The following is a 21183-nucleotide window of genomic DNA, read 5'->3' on the forward strand; positions in this document are numbered from 1 at the left end:
GTGAGAAGGCGGCAGCGCTCCTGGAGTGCCGCTGCCTTCTCAAACTGCTGATCGGCAGGGGTCCGGGTATCGAACTCCCGCCAATCAGATGCTGATGATCTATCCAGAGGAGAGATCATCAGTTTAAACAAACTGCAGAACCCCTTTAAGCAAAATGTTATTGATGCCCCAATTGCTCTAGGTCAGGCATGCTCAACCGGCGGCCCTCCAGCTGTTGCAAAACTACAACTCACAGCATGCCCGAACAGCCTACAGCCATCAGTCTACAGCAGGGCATTGTGGGAGTTGTAGTTTTACAACAGCTGGAGGGCCGCAGGTTGAGCATGCCTGCTCTATGTGATTAATTCCCCTATATGGTTCCCCCAAGTGAATATTTTACAAGATACAGAGTATCTTTCGTTCCTTGATATGGAAAAAACAACAACCCAGAATCCGCATAGAAACGCTTCAAAAAGGTAAAGAGGAAGGTGGCCTTTCCATCCCAAACCCATGGCTATACTTCATGGCCGCACAGCTACAACACTTTAGAGGATGGGGACGACAGGTACAGCTGGGCCCCTCTGACAGAATTGCCTCCGTAATCATGAAACAGAAAACACCTATCGCATTGGCGGAACTAGGAAGACCGCAGTCTTGAGCTGGGACCTGCCCTACAATCACATTAATAACAAAGGTCTGGTCGAAATGTAAGTAATTAATAGGCCTGGTGGGTTTAACGACAGCACGCCATTATGGCGTAATCCTCAACTACCGGAACCGTTCAGATTGGAGGGCTTTTCCCCTTGGGAAGACAAAGGTATTTTATTTCTATGTCAAGTTCAATCACAGGGGGTAATGAAATCTTTTACGCAGCTACAGGAGGAATTTGGACTACCTAGAACCACATTTTTCCAATATCTACAATTAAGACATGCTTTTCAGAAGCAATTTAAGGATGGCTTGCAACAGTCCATCTCCCCTCCTGTAGTGAAATAGTTATTAGGTGGTAGTACCGCTAGGGGACTCATATCTATGCTATTTCAGAAAAGTACTATATCGGACCCCCTACCTGTTAAGAGAAAGTGGGGGCAAGACGTGGGTGAAACTTCCCAGGAGCAGTGGGACGATGTTCTGGCCTTGACCCCCTAGTCTCACGCTTAGGGTCCATTCACACATCCGAAAATAGGTCCGCATCCGTTCCGCAATATCGGGAACGGGTGTGGACCCATTCATTCTCAATGGGGCAGGAATGGATGCGGAGTTTATTCATACATTTTCAGGAAGAATACCAGAGGTATGTCACAGATGCTCACAGGTCCTAAACGGGAAAACCAAGGGTCCTCTTACACAGGCTGGTGCCGAGCCAATAACAAGCTTTGAACGATGATCTACAAGTCTATTTGCACTTGCCTTACACAGGGCCTGATGCAAAGTGAAATGATACTAATTATTATCGTTAGTCCCTCATTAACTTTGCACATTGTTGGCAGGACATCCCTTGGGCACCTTTAAATGATTATCAGGAACGAGGGTTTCTATGAATGCTCATTTCCAACAGGTCCGATCCTTAGCCCATATATGACGGATTTAACTTTGCTCACCATTAAACTATTTTTATTGCATGAGACTCCTGGGAAGAGGATAGTGTTATGTACTGTACCTGTCAGACCCAGAGAGGGGGTAAATATCAGCTCCGTCCCAGAAATCTGTACAGGCCTCAAGGATAATGTCAGCTGTTCCATGGGACAGCATCTGCTCTGTGTCTGAGAGTTACAGGGAGAAGACAGTAAGGCGGTATGCATGAATATTACACCGATATAATGAGGTACAGATAACAAGCATTCACAGGACAGGACAGATACAGAGGGAAGAGAAGTGAAGGGTACATACTGGTAGTAACATCTCTGACAAACAGGCAGACCATCTGACTGAGGGCTGGTGTCCGTTTGGCACCAGCCGGAAGCTTAGAAAGCAAAGCCTCCTTCACAGGCTCCTCGCTTGGAAAGTGATAGAGAGCAACATGATTTTGCAATTTGAATAGGTCCTTGGCTCCTGGGGTGAAACCTAAACATGAAAATGAGAGTGGTAGTTAACAAGGGAAGAGCATGAGAGGAAGGACTCATTCACATGACCGTAGGAATGGGTCCGCAAAATTGCAGAACGGCGTGGACCGATTCATTTCAATGGGGCCGCAAAAGATGTGTACAGCACACCGTGTGCTGTCCGCGTCGGTAGTTCCGTAACACGGCCCCGCAAAAAATATATAGAGCATGTCCTATTCTTGTCCGCAATTGCGGACAAAAATAGGCATTTTCTACCATAGTGTCGGCAATGTGCGGTCCACAAAATGCGGAACGCACACTGCCCGATATCCTAAATGATCCAGAAGTAGTACCTATAAGCCTTGAAAAGTCACAAAGTCCCCAAGGAATGTGTCCAGGAAGTACAGAGCTGTGGGTTTCTTGAAGAGCAATATGGCGCAAATGATCAGAGAAGCGGCAAAGGGTGGTGGTCACTCCCGGATTACAGAGGTTCAGTAACACATTAAGCCCTAGAGGTTTTAAGGAGCTCAGATGGAGCTGCCAGTTGGATTCATCAAACTGGATGCTCTGAGGGTTCTGTTGATCTTGGGACAGCCGGAGCATTTCTAAGTGACAGTCGCAAACATAATCGTCCACTTCGCTGCTCAACTGTAAAAAAAAAAAAAGGTACAGAAAATAAAAAGATAAATCCATAAAATGATGTTAACCAAAGAGTCGGAGGATTAACAACGTTAAAGGGGTAGTCCCATCTCTTAAAGGGATGGCATTTTGCTAGGATATGCCTCCACTTTACAATAGTATCAGAGGGAATCAGACCTGCACCAAAGAAGGTAGGGGGCACAACAACAGAGTAGCGCTGGGTTCTCCCTGCACAGCGGCGCTCCAGCCACCTGCTGTGTAGAGAAACTACAGCAAGAGGCTAGGTCATCAGTATCTGATCGGTGGAGGTCCGACACTTGGGACCCCTGCTGATCAGATATTTGAAAAGGCATCGGCAATCGCAGTGGCCTTATTCCAGCTTTGTCTAAGCCATGTGACGTCACGTTCATCGGTCACGTGGCCTAGGTGCAGCCCAGCCCCATTGAAGTGAATCGGGCTGAGCTGCGATACCAAGCACAGCCACTATCAAATGGACGGCGCTGTGCTTGGTGAACTGAGAGAAGGCTGTGGTGCTACGGTGAGTGCCGATGCCATCTCAAAGAGCTGACCGGACCACAGGATAGCTCACCAGTTAAAATATCTCAGAAAACTCTTTTGAAGCGTTCCCATACTTTCAAAAAAACATTTGATGTGTCATTACAACATTATAAATGGTGGGTCATACATACACCCTCATACAGTAGAAAATAGCTATACCTGGCCAGCAGTGTCTTGGCTGAAGCTGACATTTGACCCGGATGCATGTTTAGTCCGACTAGGATGCTTCCTTTGTGTATCAGAAGGTCTAGTGACGTCATTCTGACGATCCATGCTATCCTGCTCATTCACCAGCTGTAGGTTAGTGGTCTCCGCCAACAGTGCTACCATCTCTTGAGGCTGCGGAGGCAACAGATAGGAAAGCCATATTAGAAAAAGACCAGCTTCAGGAGAATGAAACTGGTATATAAAAAAGAGAGAAAAAAAAAAAAACACACACAACAAAAACGAGCCCCACCTCATCCTCCACATCCGTCTGGCAGAAGGAACGGAGGGATATTTGATCAGTGAGATCGTCATGTCGTTCAGTGGCCTGATCTACCCTTCCGCTAAAAAATAGAACAGTCTCTGGGCTGGGATTCGGCCAGGAAAGGACTCCTTGCTTATCCACACAACAAATAACCTTTAAACACAAAACAAAAAGCACAATATGCATTAGTGAGCTAAACATCTCTGTTTCTACAACCACATCAATTAGAATACATCAAAACAGGGACAAGAGGGAAAGGATATGCAAACTCCTCGGTTCGTAACTATCTGCATTTCCATCTGTTGTAAGCCTAAGGTCCAATCAAGGCTGGTCCTGCTTCCACTCCCGCGTTGGTCTCAATACCAGTCATGTGCTTGAAGGCGGCTGGCTGTCTGACTCACTTTAAATACTAAATGAGCGATCTTCTCAGACAGAGACAGCTGCTCTAAAACCACCTGCCTAATAGCATGTAGGTCCCCCTCGTGCCACCAAAGCTGTTTTGACTCCACAAGACCTCTGAAGGAGTCCTTTAGGATCTGGCAGCAGATTCTGTAAGTTGTGAGGTGCAGTCTCCATAGATCGGGTTTGTTTTTCCAGCACATCCCACAGATGATCAATTGTATTGAGATCTGGGGAATGTGGAGGACAAGTCATCACCTTGAACCGTTGTCATGTCCCTCAAACTATTTCTAAACAATTATCCTGCTGAAAGAGGACACTGCCATGTGGGAATACTGCTCCCATGCACTTGGTCTGTACACTGCATAGGTAGGTGGTACATGTCACATTCAGATGAAGGCCACGACCACATGGCCCAGAACACCACACTGCCTCCACTGGTTTGCCTGCTTGGACCCATTAAAAATCTGGTCCTTGTCACTTGCCCATTCTCCTGCTTCAAGGACTGCTCACTTGAAGCCTAAGGGTACGGCCATGCGGTCAGGCTTCGGCATGAATTTTTGAAAGCCAAAATCAGGCATGGATCATAAAGAGAGAAATTATAAAAATTTTGAATTTGGCTTCTAAATCTGCACAGAGAAATCTGACCGCATAGCGGTAGTACCCTAAAGCCTGTATTACACTGGCCAATAATCGCTAACAAGCATTCACCTTAACGCTATCGGTCATCTTGAAGTGTAATACTGCCGCGACTGCCCGATGAACTAGCAAATGCTGGTTCATCGAGCAATTCAGATTTTAGGCATGCTTAAAAACCAGCGCTTGCCGACGGCAGATCGCGCTGTCTAATAGCGATCTGCCGTCGGCAAGCCACTAGACAGTATGGGGACGAGCGATGGCATAGCTATCGCTCCTCCCTACACTATGGAGGAGATCGCTGCATGTAATAGCAGCAGTCTCCTCTGCTAGCTAGCAAGCGATGGCCAGAAGGGAACACTTCCCTCACGACAATCACTTGCTCGATCAGCCTGTGTATTACAGACTTTAGATATCTTGACCCCCCCCCCCAAGAGGTGCCATTGTCACAAGATAATGTGATTCACTTCGCCTGAAGTGAAGGCCAGATATTGCGGAACAGATGCGGACCCATTTGTGGACATGTGAATGGACCCTAAGGCCTCTTTCACACGACCGTATGGCTTTTTCAGTGTTTTGCGGTCCGTTTGTCACAGATCCGTTGTTCCATTTTTTTGTTTCCATTGCGTTTCCTTTCCGTTTTTTCAGTTCCGTGTTTCTGTATGGCATTATACAGTAATTACATAGAAAAAATTGGGCTGGGCATAAAATTTTCAATAGATGGTTCCGCAAAAACTGAACGGATACGGAAGACATACGGATGCATTTCCGTATGTGTTCCGTTTTTTTTGAGGACCCATTAACTGAAATGGAGCCACGGAAAGTGATTTGTGGGCAATAATAAGACATGTTCTATCTTTCAACGGAACGGAGAAACGGAAACGGAATGCATACAGATACTTTTTTTTTTTTTTTGCAGAACCATTGAAATGAAGCGTTCCGTATACAGAACGCAAAAAACGACCTGTAAACGGAAAAAAAAAAAAATGGTAATGTGAAAGAGGCCTAAATTTGTAGCAAGATACAGAACAATACAAAGGGAGGGGATTTTGAAAACCCCATTCGCATATAGCAGAAAATAATCTGCATGGAAATTCAAGCACGCTGTGGATTGTCAAATCAGCAATTATGTCAATTATATTGCAGATTTGTTGCCGATTTTCACATCTTTAATGTTTAGGGGTGAAATTCAGAGAAAATATCTACACTGCCACTTGGGATGGACAGCTGCGTCTTTCCACAGCTGATGACAGATCAGTTGAGAGACTATGCCTGGACAACCCCTTTAAACCACGAGTAACATTTTAGCTACCACAACCCTTTTTCAGGCCTGAGAAAGGCTTCAGTGGAAGCGAAACATTACTGGGGTGGAAGGCACATGGCCTAAATTTACTGACCTGCACCTGTTTTGGATGTTCTTCTAGATGGCTGTGGACTCATATAGTGAAGTGATAAAAGCGCCGCTCTCATCCATTCCCTGTTTCTACAAAGAAAGGCCTCAAGCAAACGACCGTTCTATTTTTTGCAATCCGCAATTTGCAGAACGGAACGGGCGGCCCATTGTAGAAATGCCTATCCTTGTCTGCAAAACGGACAAGAATAGGACATGTTCTATTTTTTTTAGCGGGGCCACGGAACAGAGCAATGGATGCGGACAGCACACGGAGTGCTGTCCGCATCTTTTGCGGCCCCATTGAAGTGAATGGGTTCGCACCCGAGCCGCAAAAACTGCGGCTCGGATGCGGACCCAAACAACGGTGGTGTGCATCAGGCCAAACTTGCACCACACTAACAGATCCCACAGTAACCTGGAAACTTTACTCACCGTGACAGATCCCAGACCGTGCAACAAACTAGAAGTACAAGCCAGGGTCTCGCAGTTCCCCCTAACGACACGCAGGAAGTGAGACCACACAGAACGCAGCATTTCCTAGGAAAAAAAATTACAATTTCAGTGTTTTTTTTATTTTTATAAATTTTTATTTTTTTTATAAATAGGAAAATTTAAAGTACAGCAAAGTGAATCAGGCAATCTGTGACTGGGAGGATCTATGAATAAGCTCCTCTTCTAAATACAGACCTGTGTTGATACAACCTCTGTATAACTACTGAGGGTATCCTCCGAGAACTTAGCTATCTGGAGGAGGAAAAAAAAAAAAAAGAACAAAGACAAAAAATGTAAGTGGAAATTAAAAAAAATACAACCAAAAACGTATAGCACGCAGAGCATACAACAGGAAGGATAGGGGATAAGTGTCTGATCAGCGGGGGTCCTACAGATCACGAGAACCCCGCCCGCCACTCCACTGAACTCTATAGGACTGTTGGAGACAGCTAAGTGCATGCGCTCAGCTATCTGCAACAGCCGCACAGAGCCGAATGGCGTGGCAGTGTGTACGCATGTCACCGCTCCGTTCTCGTGATCGGCAAGGACATCCACCAATCAGACACAACCTCTATCCTGTGGACAGGGGATACGTCTTAAATAATAGCACTTTAAACTATAGCATCTAACTTTATGGCAAAGGTTTATTTAAAGGTCACTCACCAGGGAGGTAGGGTACCTTCTGCTCATTTGGGCTAGCACGCGCGCTTCACATAGCGCCGTCACCAAAATCCACATAACAGGGAAGAGAAGCGGAAGAACTGGCAGCACAGCATTCACCTAGACGCCAAAAAACGAGATTTTTGTATAACTTACCAGTAAAATCTCTTTCTCGCTCTTTCCTTGGGGGACACAGAAGACCTTGGGTATAGCTCATCTCCCTAGGAGGCGTGACACTAAGTGAAAACTGTTAAGCCCCTCCTCCACAGCTATACCCTCAGCCTGGAGAGAGAGACTGCCAGTTGCGTGTCCAAGCAGTGAGAAAAGGCAAAGTCCAACAAGGAACCAACAAGCCAACTACCCAACGGGTAACAAAAACTTGGAAAACGTACAGAGAAAAAACAATGAATGGGTGGGTGCTGTGTCCCCCAAGGAAAGAGCGAGAAAGAGATTTTACTGGTAAGTTATACAAAAATCTCGTTTTCTCGCCCAGTTTCCTTGGGGGACACAGAAGACCTTGGGACGTTCAAAAGCAGTCCAAAAGGGGGAGGGACCACAGCACCAAGGTGAAGCACCCGAAAGGCATCAATGAACCGCCGCCTGTAAACCCAGGCGGGGTAAGGCAGCATCTGCCAAAGTCAGAGTATGCACCCTGTAGAACTCAGTAAGGCGTGCAAGGCAGACCTGTGGCCGCCGTGCCCAAATGCACGGCCGAAGCCCAATGCCTCCGGCCCAGGAGGCACCGACCGCTCTGGTGAAAGGAACGGTGACACCAAAGACAGAATCCTGCCCTTGGTGCGGTAACCTCAGCAATAGCCAATCTGATCAAGCGGAGGAAAACCACCCTGGAGTCTGTCAACCCTATGCACAGCCCTCCTGGAAACCCAAGAGGCCGAACGACTGCAAGAGTCGGAGATCCCCAAGTAAAAACGGCAAGGCCCAAACAACGTCCAAATAGGTGAGGTGTTGAAGCGAAAGGCAAACACCACCTTCAGAAGGAAGGAAGGAAGGAAGAAACGGGATGCAGAACAGCCCTGTCCTGGAAAAGACAAAGCTCGTAACAAAAAAAGGGGCCATTCCGGCACCCGTCAGAGACACGACTGATACGGAACACAACCGTACAGGACAGAAGGGGTAGAGAGAACTCCTGTAACGGCTCCAAGGACAAGATTGGAGCGCCGAGAGTACAGTACAGAGGAACCAAAGAGCCACTCCGAGGAAGAAGGTCTGGACATGCCCCGAGGGCCGGGGAACGCTGGAAGAGGAAGGACAGCGCCGACACTTGACACTTCAAGCAAAGGAGTCCCAGTCCCAGGTCCAGGCCGGACTGGAGAAAGACAGAACCATGGGGGGGAGAAGGGCAGAGTGGGGAATGCCCAGCTACCCACCGACACCCAGACAAAAAAACCCTAAGTCCAACGACAGATCCTGGACGAAACACAGCCAGGAGCGAACAGTAGCGAGCCCGCTGGAGTCACCTGGGCAAGCGGATAAAAACCCAATGTGACCAGGCGCAGACCAGTAACACGGGCAGAAGGGTCGGCAAAAACTGGTCCCGTCGGCCTCCGAGCAACGTTGTCCCGTATCCACCCGGAGTGGGGGAGCAGAAGGACAGACGGAAGGGAACCGAAGGGTCCGCCCAGCATCCGCCAGATGCCAGGACAAGACAGGACAATCTGGACCGAAGGGCAGTCCCCCCAAGTTACCAAGAAGGTAAGTCTACAGCAGGACCATAGCCTAGAATGGAAAACGCAATCTGCACCCAGCGGGAGGACAGAACGCGGTAGACCCAGCAAGAGGCACACAGCAAATACAGCCAGTGTGAACAAGGGAGACAGTACGAGACCAAAGGAACACCGGAACCATCCACATGAACAACCATGCTCCCCCCAGAGGGGAGGACAGTGAAGGAACAGCCTCTGAAGCCTGGCCGGGCAGAAGCCACATCGGCGTGATCTGTACCGAACGGGGAGCCAAACAGAGCCGGCGAGACAAGGTAGTCGAGACAGAGGCCGGCATCACACCCCCCAACCGAAAGGAGGAGTGGGCAGCAGGGAAGTCATAGGACAGCCCAAAAGCAGAACCCTGCTACACTGTGAGACGCCAGGTTCACCGCCTCGCAGAAGGCAAATACCCTGAAGAACCCAAGGTGGAAGTCCTCCGGACCTGGGTAATAGAGCATCCAAGAGAAGTTGGGTGATCTACCCGAGAAGAGTGGCCCGAACCTGGTAGCAGATCAGACCGAAGCGTAGAGGGCGCCAAGAGGAAGGACTCATACCACACTGCATCCGAAGAGGAGGAAATGGTAATAGGCGAAGGAACCACAGTCCCGCCAGAGCCAACGAAGAATCCGAGGGGCGCTGCAGACAACAGCACGCATCTAGGAACCACGAACACTTCCCGGGAGGAAGGGCCAACGAAATGAATGAGTACCACCCAGCTCGGTGCAGTAGAGAGCACAGAGCCCTCCGGGTCAGGTGGACAGAACGATCTCTGTAGAGACGAGTGCAAGGCTTGCGGCAAGTAACCCAAGAGAACAAAGGGATGTCGCAGGAAGGAGGGGAAGCATACGTACGAGCAGCCCCGTAAGCAGTGAGAAGGCCAACCCACCTACAGGAGGAGAAGGCAGAAACGGCCCAAACAACGCACAAGAACGGCCGCTCCCTGCAAAAAAGACACTCAGAGAAGAGGGCCAGCCACAGAGTGCCCCAGCATCTATGGAAGTGCAAAGTGCAACCTGAAAGGGAGTTATGCATAAGCCTAGCATGGCACGCGATGGAACGTAAGCAGTCCGCCCCAAAAGAGGGGAAATGTACCTGGCAAACTGCAGTCGGCAAGAGTGCAAAGGCCCACCCCAAAAGGGGGTGACGCCTAAGGCCGTACCTACTCCAGAGACATAGGACATACCATACAATCCTGCAGGAGCGCAGGAGGTCCACCTAGTGAAAGGGGGACATGCACAGGGTTATCCTAGCATTAAGAGAGCGTGCAATAATTCCCCCAACACCGAACTTTGTGAGAGTGCAACCACTCCGCCAATGAAGGGGACATGTACAAGTCCAGCACAGCACGTACAAGGACAGCCGTGAATCTCATGAGCGTGCAAAGGTCCGCCCATGGAATGAGGGGTGGTCACACACAAGGCCAGCACCGAATCCAATGGGAGTGCAAGCGTTCCACCCATGTACGGCGCTGGTGCGATGTGTAAACATGACGCCCGCTTGCACGTGCAGCGGGCGTCATGCACATGGCCAGCATCTCATCCAGGGAGAGTGAGAGCACCCTGCCATGTACGGGAGTCATGCACATAACCAGCAACGTACTGGCGAGAGACAAACACAGTCAGTGAGAATGTGTGTATGTCGCCTGAGGAAGGGAGGCATGCCCATGGCCGGCAGCGAATGCGAATCCAGTGAGAGTGCGTACACCGCCCACGGAAGAGGGGCCATGCACATGGCTGACAGCGGATCCAGCGAGAGTGCAAGCACCCCGCCATGGAAGGGGTTCATGCACATGGCCAGCAACGCACCGGCGAGAGAACAACCACAGACAGAGGGAGTGTATGCATGCCGCCTGAGGGAAGGAGGCGTGCCCAAGGCCGGCAGCGAATCCAATGAGAGTGCAGCATACCACCTATGGAAGGGTGTCATGCCTATGGCCAGCCGCAAATCCAGTGAAAGTGCAGCGTTCCGCCTATGGAAGCGTGTCGTGCACCTGGCCAGTACCGCATCCGGTGAGAGTGCAGATTTCCGCCTAATAAAAGGGGGACATGCACATGATCGGCAACAAATCCAGTGAGAGTATAGCGTTCCGCCAATGGAAGGGGGTCACGCACATGGTCGACCGCGAATCCAGCGAGAGTGCTGCGTTCCGCCAATGGAAGGGGGACGTGCACATGGCCAGTACCGTATCCGGTGAGGGTGCAGTATTCCGCCTATGGAAGTTGGTCACGCACACGGCCGGCAGCGAATCCAGTGAGAGTGCTGCGTTCCGCCTATGGAAGGGGGACGTGCACATGGCCAGCACCGTATCCGGTGAGAGTGCAGTATTCCGCCTATGGAAGGGGGTCACGCACACGGCTGGCAGCGAATCCAGTGAGAGTGCAGCGTTCCGCCTATGGAAGGGGGACGTGCACATGGCCAGCACCGTATCCGGTGAGAGTGCAGTATTCCGCCTATGGAAGGGGGTCACGCACACGGCTGGCAGCGAATCCAGTGAGAGTGCAGCGTTCCGCCTATGGAAGGGGGTCGTGCACATGGCCAGCACCGCGCCTAAGAAGGTCATACACAGGGCCAGCCCGCAGCCAGGGAGAGTGCAGTATCCCGCCTGGGAGGGGGGGGGTCATGCCCATGGCAGGCACCATACCTGGAGAGGGTGACGAATGCTGCCTACAGAACTGACCGCATGCACTTGGCCCGCGCTGCATCCCGGGAGAGGGCAAGAAACCGCCTAAAAGGGGAAATGCACCTGGCAGCGACGCAGGCTGGGAGCGCGAAACCATGCTGCCTATGGAAGGGGCTGCAGCGTCCTGCGCAGCCCACAAGAATCTGTTAGACATCTGTTTATTCATTATTATTTCATATTTTTTTTTTTTTTTTTTTAAAACAGCCTCTCTGAGGCTAAAGGGGAACCACCATATAGGGCACAGATTCTCTTGATGCAAGAGAAAAAAGGGGTGGCCAACCATACAGGCCCATTGGGAGCCGGCCTGCACCCAAAGGGTTAACAGGGAGCCGGCCTGGGGGCCGGCGCTGCGATCCACTGGGGGCGGAGGAAGCCCCAGGCGGGAAGAATTCGCGCCTGGAGAAGTACCCGCCCCCTCCAACAAAGGCCAGACTTTCGCGGCCTAGTAGGCCGTAAAGCCGGGGCCTAAATTTGTGCGGCGCCCGGCCGACCGGGGCCGCATAGTATTATATACCGCCGGGACTGAGGCGGAGCGGCGCATTAAACCGGCCGCGGGAGCCCACCCCGCAGGCCGGAAGAGTCGGGCCCAAATGGAGTGCCGGAATTGCGGCCCCGCAGGCCCGATGGCGGCCCAGCAGGTCATTGCGGCGCCCGGCCGCACCGGAATGTCCATGCCGGCCGGAGGCGAGGTCTGTCAGGAGCGGGCCCCAGGCCCTGAGCAACGCTCCGGTAAGGAGATGGGGGGACCCCGAGATCGGGTGCCCGCGTAGTATCATATACCGGCGGGACATCAAAAGATAAAGGGGGACAGCAGCTGCATGTCCTATGGGGCCAGGAGGGGGAGGGGGGGAGCAGGGAGCAGATTGCCGCCCTGCGGCACCCCAGGGGCCAGCCTAGATCCAGCAGTGGAAGGGTTAAGGTTTGTCCAGGGATTCGAACTCATGACCTCTGCCATCAGAGGCAAGGCATTCACCATCACAGCTATGAAAGCTGTTCAGAGAGGCACAGTATGGGCCATGGGGGGGGGGGGGGGGTTAGGCCCGCAGGAGACCGGGTGGTGGTGGTGGTGGTGGAAAGGGGGGGGTCGTAGGGCTGGAGAAGCCAATCTCTCACCATAGCCGTCTTCACCCTCGGTCCATTCCAGCAGGGTCGCCCCTTCAGCTACTGGCACCGTAGTGGCAGGACGCTGGAAGAGGGGCTTGGCGTGCGGGCGACCCTTGCGCTGGCGGGATACAGGGGAGCTGGGCTGCCCTGGTCCACCTTGCCTTCTGTGGGGGAGGCAGCAGTGCGGATGACCGGCACTGGCGCAGCTCGACCCCGGGAGAAACAGAGAGGTCTAGTGCGACTCTGTTGTCCCTGATGATCTGGAACAAAAAGAAAAGAAAAAAGTAAAAATCAAAATTTAAACAAGGAGAATCAGCCCTGCAGTAGCAGGGAGTGTCTTGCCTCCTTGGACACTAAGCAAAAAACTGGCAGTCTCTCTCTCCAGGCTGAGGGTATAGCTGTGGAGGAGGGGCTTAACAGTTTTCACTTAGTGTCACGCCTCCTAGGGAGATGAGCTATACCCAAGGTCTTCTGTGTCCCCCAAGGAAACTGGGCGAGAAAGAAGTGTTAACGTCATAATCTGTGGGGCAGGGTCATTCTAGGTTTTACACCACTAAAGTCACAAATGATGGTGAAGGCCACATAGGTGCTCAAATCTGTGACTTAGGCAGCATGGAGCTTCATGGCATTGGGTTTAGCCGCCCGCTGCCTGGCAGATTCACTTATAATTTGCTCCTGAAACTGGTACAAGTTAATAGTTCACACATCAAAGCCAGCTCAACTTTCCGTACAAAACCACAAGAAACCACCCGTAATCCCCTAACGTAACAAGTGGCCACATGCCAGCAAGCAAAACCAACAGGAGCAATACTATAGCAAACACTTACAAAGGGACCGGCTCCATTCACTTGAAACGTGCACCTGTCAGGAAACTGCAAGGTGTACATAAAGGGTTAAAATATGTGAGTGTGAAGAGTGGCAATTGTAATGGCCGCTGAAATGGAGCGCGGGGGCTGAACACTGCCTCAGTATGCCAGATGACGGCAGACAATCTGTAACCATACAATACGTTAAAAAGCCTGACATCCGTGGCAGCGCAACTCATATCACTAAACGGTAAAGGAGTATGGCAGCGCCTGTGAATGGATCTAAACCATATATTGCTATAAAGGCAGTGAAGTATATAATATAACTTAGATAAATGGATTGGCTCACCCTCCAATCACAAGGAGTGGGTGCTCCCCCTGAAAAAGATATCCCCAATCTTTTGGAATAAATAAACTGAATGAGTAGCTATGAGGGGCACACCTACAAATGAAAATCACATGGACCGCCAGCCAATACGTATGTGTAATTCATTATTTATTAACACCACACTATAAAATAAGGTGAGGATCCTCAATGATCACATTAAAACATGCACATTTGTTAAAAACACATAGAAAGACTTATAAGTTAATAAGTTGCAATGTCACTGATGGATGGTGGCTTTATATAGACTGGATCGTATCGTGTTTGTCTATGTATACAAACTTTGAAATGTTTCAGATGCGCAGGGTCTGATGCACAATATCTCTATTAGGATCTGAAAGTTCAGGCTGTAGCCAATATTTAAGAATGCATAGACAGTCTTGGTCATAGGTTATCCTCACAGCATGTGTCACTTAGTCTGCTGCTAAACCGCACTGTGTGTGAACACACTACTCACTGTTCTGATGCAATGAAGTGACCGATCACTCGTGCTTGGCTTGGCGTCCCACGTGTTGCAGCATCGGTGGTCTAAGCTCCGGTCCGTTCTTTTAAACAGGCGAGTAGATTGCCGAGACAGGAAAAACAATAGTTTAGACGCCGGGGTCGAAGGTAGTCAGGACCCGATGTGTTGTTCGGCGTTGCTTGGTGTCTTTTGATCCGGACACAACAAAGCTGATGTTTCTTTCTGTCCGCTGTGCAAAAAAGCGCTTCCGGAAATTCAAAGATGGTGCGCAGATGATAGGCTGCGGTTTCTTTCTTTACTCGAGACTTGTGTACACCAGACGCGTTTCGGAGTTGGCAGTGACTCCTTCCTCAGGGCAGTGACTCCTTCCAATCCACTGAGGAAGGAGTCACTGCCAACTCCGAAACGCGTCTGGTGTACACAAGTCTCGAGTAAAGAAAGAAACCGCAGCCTATCATCTGCGCACCATCTTTGAGTTTCCGGAAGCGCTTTTTTGCACAGCGGACAGAAAGAAACATAAGCTTTGTTGTGTCTGGATCAAAAGACACCAAGCAACACATCGGGTCCTGACTACCTTCGACCCCGGCGTCTAAACTATTGTTTTTCCTGTCTCGGCAATCTACTCACCTGTTTTACCCTGGGTTCACACCTGAGCGTCTCTCAAACGCGCGTTTTACGCGCGTTTTTGTCGCGCGTTCTTATGCGCGTTTTTATGCGCGTTTTTTGTAATAGTAAACGCGCGTTTGACGCGCGTTTGTGTCATTGACTGCAGTGTCCTATGGCCACAAACGCGCGTCAAAACGCCCCAAAGAAGCTCAAGTACTTGTTTGAGCGTCGGGCGTTTTACAGCGCGTTCGTACGCGCTGTAAAACGCCCAGGTGTGAACCATTCCCATAGGGAAGCATTGGATTTCATGTCTTGAGCGTTTTACAGCGCGTTTGAACGCGCTGTAAAACGCTCAGGTGTGAACCCAGGGTAAAAGAACGGACCGGAGCCTAGACCATCGATGCTGCAACACGTGGGACGCCAAGCCAAGCACGAGTGATCGGTCACTTCATTGCATCAGAACAGTGAGTAGTGTGTTCACACACAGTGCGGTTTAGCAGCAGACTAAGTGACACATGCTGTGAGGATAACCTATGACCAAGACTGTCTATGCATTCATAAATATTGGCTACAGCCTGAACTTTCAGATCCTAATAGAGATATTGTGCATCAGACCCTGCGCATCTGAAACATTTCAAAGTTTGTTACATAGACAAACACGATACGATCCAGTCTATATAAAGCCACCATCCATCAGTGACATTGCAACTTATTTACTTATAAGTCTTTCTATGTGTTTTTAACAAATGTGCATGTTTTAATGTGATCATTGAGGATCCTCACCTTATTTTATAGTGTGGTGTTAATAAATAATGAATTACACATACGTATTGGCTGGCGGTCCATGTGATTTTCATTTGTAGGTGTGCCCCTCATAGCTACTCATTGAAGTATATAATATACCGTCAGTGCACATTAAATATGAAGCTATGATGTCTGCATTTGACGTTCTACCACTTCCCTAAAGTTACTGTACAGTCTGTCGAGGTATACGTCGGGAGGATTTACTGATACGGTAAAAGATGTCACTGTATAGGCATACAGTAGCAAAGAAAAAAATAAAATAAAAAGTATACTGGACGCCATAGGGACACTCATGTGACCACTATCAGATCAATGAGGGTCCCTGGATAAGACTGACAGCAGGTGTGAAAAATGCTGCCAAGTAAGACTGAGTTCATACCACTGTTTAGCTTTCCGTTCTTCTGATCCGTCAGAAGAAAAAAAAAAAAAAAAAAAAAAAGGAAAAGAAAAACAGGCGTCCGTTGTCATCCGTTTGAGCCATTTTCGTCTGAGATCAGTTTTTTTTTTTTTTTGCGGAAAGGCACGGACAGCCATTGATATGACTGCCTATTCTTGTCCGCAAAACGGACAAGAATAGGACAGGTTATATTTTTGCGGACCACGGAACTGAGCAACGGATGCAGACAGCACACAGAGTGATGTCCGCATCTTTTGCGGCCCCATTGAAGTGAATGGGTCCGCATCCAAGCCGCAAAAACTCCAGCTCGGATGTGGACCAAAACAACGTTCGTGTGCATGAGGCCTAAGAATGCTTTCAGAAATAGGAGCATTAATCGTTTATTTTTATCAATTAATAAAATCTAAAATGAACAAATAAAAAAGAGAAATCTAAACCAAATCAATATTTGGTGTGAACATCCTTGGTCTTCAAAACAGAATCATTTCTTCTAGGTACACTTGCACTAAAGGCCCCTCTACATTGGCCAAATCTGCAGGCAATTGTCGGGAGGGAAGCTTTCTTTCCTGACAAGCGCCTGCTCGTCAATGCAGCGGCCTCCTTCACCAACATGCAATGCCATCACTCGTCCCTATACAGGCGAGTTGTTTCCTATGAACGCTCATTAGTGAGTGATTATGTGGCAGATTATCGGCCCATGTAAAGGGCCCTGTATTCAGGGATTTCGTAGGATTATAGTCAGGTGCAGGGTGGATAAAAATCAATGATTTAAAAAAAATAATAATAAATAAAATATCGGATTTTTTTATATAAAATGCTTTTTGAGGAAAATATATTACCATCCAAAGGTTATTCCATCACGAAATAAAGATTAGTTTTTTAATTATGTAGAATAAGGCTGTATAGGTTTAATTTTTGGGGTAAATAAATTCCATTAATCCATTCACAAGGTCATGCTCTTCCAGAGGTTTTTGTACGATTATTGGGCAGTTTCTCTGCCTACAAGATATTATCACAGATACTTGGTTTACTTTTGCAGTTAAACAGGGCACACAAAATTGTATGGTATGGGGTATACGTTCAATAATAAATATCAAATCACAGCCTGACAGAACGTTATAACAAAAATGATAAATATTTTATTAGAAAATAGGGGTAGGTATAGATAAAATCAGGCATACAGGAATCAGTAGTGTGGAGAGGGATCTGTAATATACCATCCACAACTCTGATCGCCTGAAAAAAACACCAATTAATATGTGGCTGGAATCCAGTGTTGGGGCACACTGATTGATATCCAGCCTCAATATATATGGTATAGAAAGTGCAACACCCAACCTGGGAGTACCATATAACATGCAATGTTGTTATAGCTGCTAATGGTGTAAGCTAGCAGACTGATACTTGCATATATTGGTATTTGCAGTCCTTTGGGCCAGATTTGCCCAGGAACTGCTCCCCTATAGGCTGAGCGAAGTACCACATACACTATGCTAAAGCAGCGGCACTCGTGATGGTATCACTATAGTGGTGTGCCCTCTGCCCTAAACACAGCTGACACCAGTGTTACGCTCTACGCGTTTCAACATGCTGAGGTGACCGCATGTCTCATCAGGAGCGAGCTACACTTAAAATCATGTGTCAACATAACACTGCACTGTAGCGTGCATCTCTCGGCGCTGTGATGGCCATGTGTGGCCAGCCGCACACCGCGACTAAATAATCTAAGACCCGCCCCCATGCCGGTGGGTGCCGGCTCCAGCATCCAATCAGGGATAGAGACGCATCCTCTGATGCGCTCCCTGACGATGCCGTCGCTCTCTACAGCATAATGCCAGCATGGGGAGGAGCATCGCTATGCTCTCTTGTATCTGAGGGGAATACTTTCAATGCGGTCGCATAAAGGCAAGTGACAGCGCTAGGATAAGGTGATCAGGGTATTCCAGAGGGGTCAAAGAAGAAAAAGAGCAGCCATACATATAATCCCAATATACAGCAAAATGAGTAGCGTTTTGGAGTGGGAATATCTGACAGGGTACATGCCTATTCATAAAGTAATATAAAGAATAGTGGTCAGACATGACCTAAAGGAGATCCAAGGACGCTACATCATGATGCCTGTGAGTTCTAGATGAAACAAGCAAATGACAAAGCCTCATTAAGTCCCTTGGGGTATGTAGTGTCTAACTTAAAAATCCACTGCGTCTCCTTGCGGAGCAGTGACACATCAATGTCACCTCCACGGATGGATGTAGTGACATGTTCAATACCCTGGACGCGAAGCACGTCTGGATTGCCCTCATGAGACTCACAGACGTGACGTGCAACAGATGTATCGCGCTTGTTTTTAATGTCCAAAAGGTGTTTCGCCAACACGTCTCCGCAGCTCACGTCTGGTTTTCCCCACATATTGTACACCGCACACACAGGTGATAAGGTATACTACTCCCACTGATGTACATCTGATCAAAGATCTTATACAGAATCTCTCCTTTGTTACCTGGCTCACGAAATACGGCCCCTTCATGATGTTACTGCAGATGACACATTTCCCACATTGGAAGGTGCCAGTAAGCGTATTCCTGAGCCAGGTGTCAGATGTGGGGTGTAGATAGGTGCTGTGAACCAGACGATCACGAATATTAGAGCTGCGGCGGTATGTGATGGCGGGATGGTCTGATACTAGTGTACCAATGTCGGGGTCCGATTGCAGGATAGGCCAATGTTTCTGAAGAATCTCCTGTATATGCATTTCTGCTTTATCATATGTCGCTATGATTCTAGGGAGATGTGGGTCCAGTGGCCTCTGTTTAGGTGTCAAAAGATGATCACGGCTCACACTCATCGAGTGATGGTAGGCCTTTCTGAGTGTATAATCGGGATAACCCCTGCGTGTGAACCGTGAGCGCAAATCGTTCGCAGCCACCTTAAAATCCCGAAGTTCGGAACAATTCCTCCTAGCCCTCAGATACTGGCCTTTCGGAATGCCGCGTCTGAGGGCCAGGGGGTGGCCACTGTCCCACCTCAGCAGACTGTTTGTAGCTGTCTGCTTCCGAAACAAGTTGGTCATGATTCTCCTGTCTGATGACACAGTGACAGTCAAGTCCAGAAATGTAATTTCCCTCTCCTGTATATCGGACGTAAAAAATAGGCCCAACTGGTTACTATTTAGTTCAGCTACAAATTTAGCAAACCAGTCCTTAGACCCCTTCCATAGCAGAAACACGTCGTCGATATACCTGATCCAGATTAATATCGACGACGTGTACTGTTCCATGGAATCGCCAAACACGACCTCCTTTTGCAGTTCTCAAAACTGAATTTGACTCAACAGAGATCACATGCCTCTTGTTCACAGCAAAAATGTTATAACATGAACAGAGTTGAGAAAAAGACCTTAATCCTAACTTCTACAAACCTATGAATACAGAATCAATCTAATCAAACTAATATGAAAAGTTGTTATTCTAAAAATCTTCATCTTCTTGCATATTATGTTATACCAGCAAGAATTAGTCTTTATGTAGAAAACTATGATTTAAATCAAATCCACCCATCAAATCCACCCTGGTCAGGTGTATGACTAACCAATTATACCAAACAGGAGGCAATGATGTTCATATTAGGATGAACCACAGTCAGTAACTGAAACAGCTGTGTAGAAGGCCTAAAACTGGGTGAGGAGCAGCCAAACTCTGCTACTAAGGTGAGGTTGTGGAAGACAATTTCATGTCCCAGGTCATACACCATGGCAAGACTGAACGCAGCAACAAGACACAAAGTAGCTATACTGCATCAGCAAGGTCTCTCCTGGGCTAAAGATTTCAAAGCAGACTGGGGTTTTAAGACGTGCTGTTGTATTTCTTTTTGCTTCCTCAAAAGCGACAGGCAACACTGAGGACCGTAGACGTAGTATTTGGCCAAGGAAAGACACATCATGCTTAATTTCCTTCTAAATTGGAAGATGTCCTGCACTTCTAAATTGGAAGATGTCAGCTCAGAACTGACAGAAATGAGTGAAGACCACTTCAAGCCTGGATTCTACTCTTCGGAGAAGTGGTCTTCATGGAAGAATTGGGGCCAAAAAGCCATACCTTCGACATGAAAACAAGACCAAGTGAGTCAGCTATTCACGAAAACATAGGAACTGAGGCGTAGAAAAATGGCGGCAGGTGATCTAGACTGATGAGTAGTGTTGAGCAAACTTCTGTTTCAAGTTTGGCGTACAAGGTTCGGATTAACTAAGAATTCCATTATGGATTCCGCTACCAAGGACCATAAGTTATGGTCCATGGTAGCGGAATTCATAAGGAAATTCTTAAACAATCCGAACCTTGCACTGTGAACTTGAAAACAGAAGTTCGCTCATCCCTACTGAGGAGTCAAAATTTGAAATAAGTGGCTTTAACAAAAGACAGTTTGTTTGCTGAAGGGCAGGAGATTGGTAAATAATGAGTGTCTGTGGGCAATCATCAAGCCTGATGGAGGTTCCTGACAAGTTTGGGGCTGTATTTCAGCAAATTGAGTTTGCCCCCTCAAAATCAAGTCTGTCTGGTATTACATGGAGACAGAAGGATCTAAGCAAGCGTATATTCACAGAAGATCCGTGCTTAGTTCTCCAAGATGTCTGGAACAAACTCTTTTAAAAACGGTGTGCAAGTGTACCTAGAAGAACCAAGGTTGTTTTGAAGGCAAAGGATGGTCACATGAAATATTTATTGGATTTTAGATTTTTTTTCTTTTCTTCATTCACTTTGAATTTTATTAATTGATAAAAAAATAAAAACTATTAACACCATTTTTTAAAGCATTCTTAATTTGAAGCATTTTTTCCCCACACTTGCCTAAAACTTTTGCACAGTACTGCACAAACCAGGAAATTTCCCGACACATACGACAAACCTACCCTGCAAATGCTGTGTGATGGTAGCTTAATATTTTAATATG

At 48.2% G+C, this 21183-nt stretch overlaps 1 protein-coding gene across 2 annotated transcripts in view; it reads right to left on the reverse strand.

Annotated features, from left to right (window-relative positions):
- Nucleotides 1-21183, reverse strand: part of TMEM94 (transmembrane protein 94) — a 114042-nt gene that overhangs the window by 43278 nt on the left and 49581 nt on the right. For both annotated transcript variants that reach the window (XM_044300009.1, XM_044300008.1), the window contains exons 10-17: nt 7271-7387; nt 6803-6859; nt 6548-6652; nt 3676-3840; nt 3378-3557; nt 2375-2669; nt 1870-2043; nt 1640-1742 (exon numbers count right to left, since the gene is read on the reverse strand). In XM_044300009.1, the coding sequence (XP_044155944.1) occupies nt 1640-1742; nt 1870-2043; nt 2375-2669; nt 3378-3557; nt 3676-3840; nt 6548-6652; nt 6803-6859; nt 7271-7387 (1196 nt within the window). The remainder of the gene's footprint in view (nt 1-1639; nt 1743-1869; nt 2044-2374; nt 2670-3377; nt 3558-3675; nt 3841-6547; nt 6653-6802; nt 6860-7270; nt 7388-21183) is intronic.

The sequence above is a fragment of the Bufo gargarizans genome, chromosome 6, assembly GCF_014858855.1.
Source record: "Bufo gargarizans isolate SCDJY-AF-19 chromosome 6, ASM1485885v1, whole genome shotgun sequence".
Taxonomy (NCBI): Eukaryota; Metazoa; Chordata; class Amphibia; order Anura; family Bufonidae; genus Bufo; species Bufo gargarizans.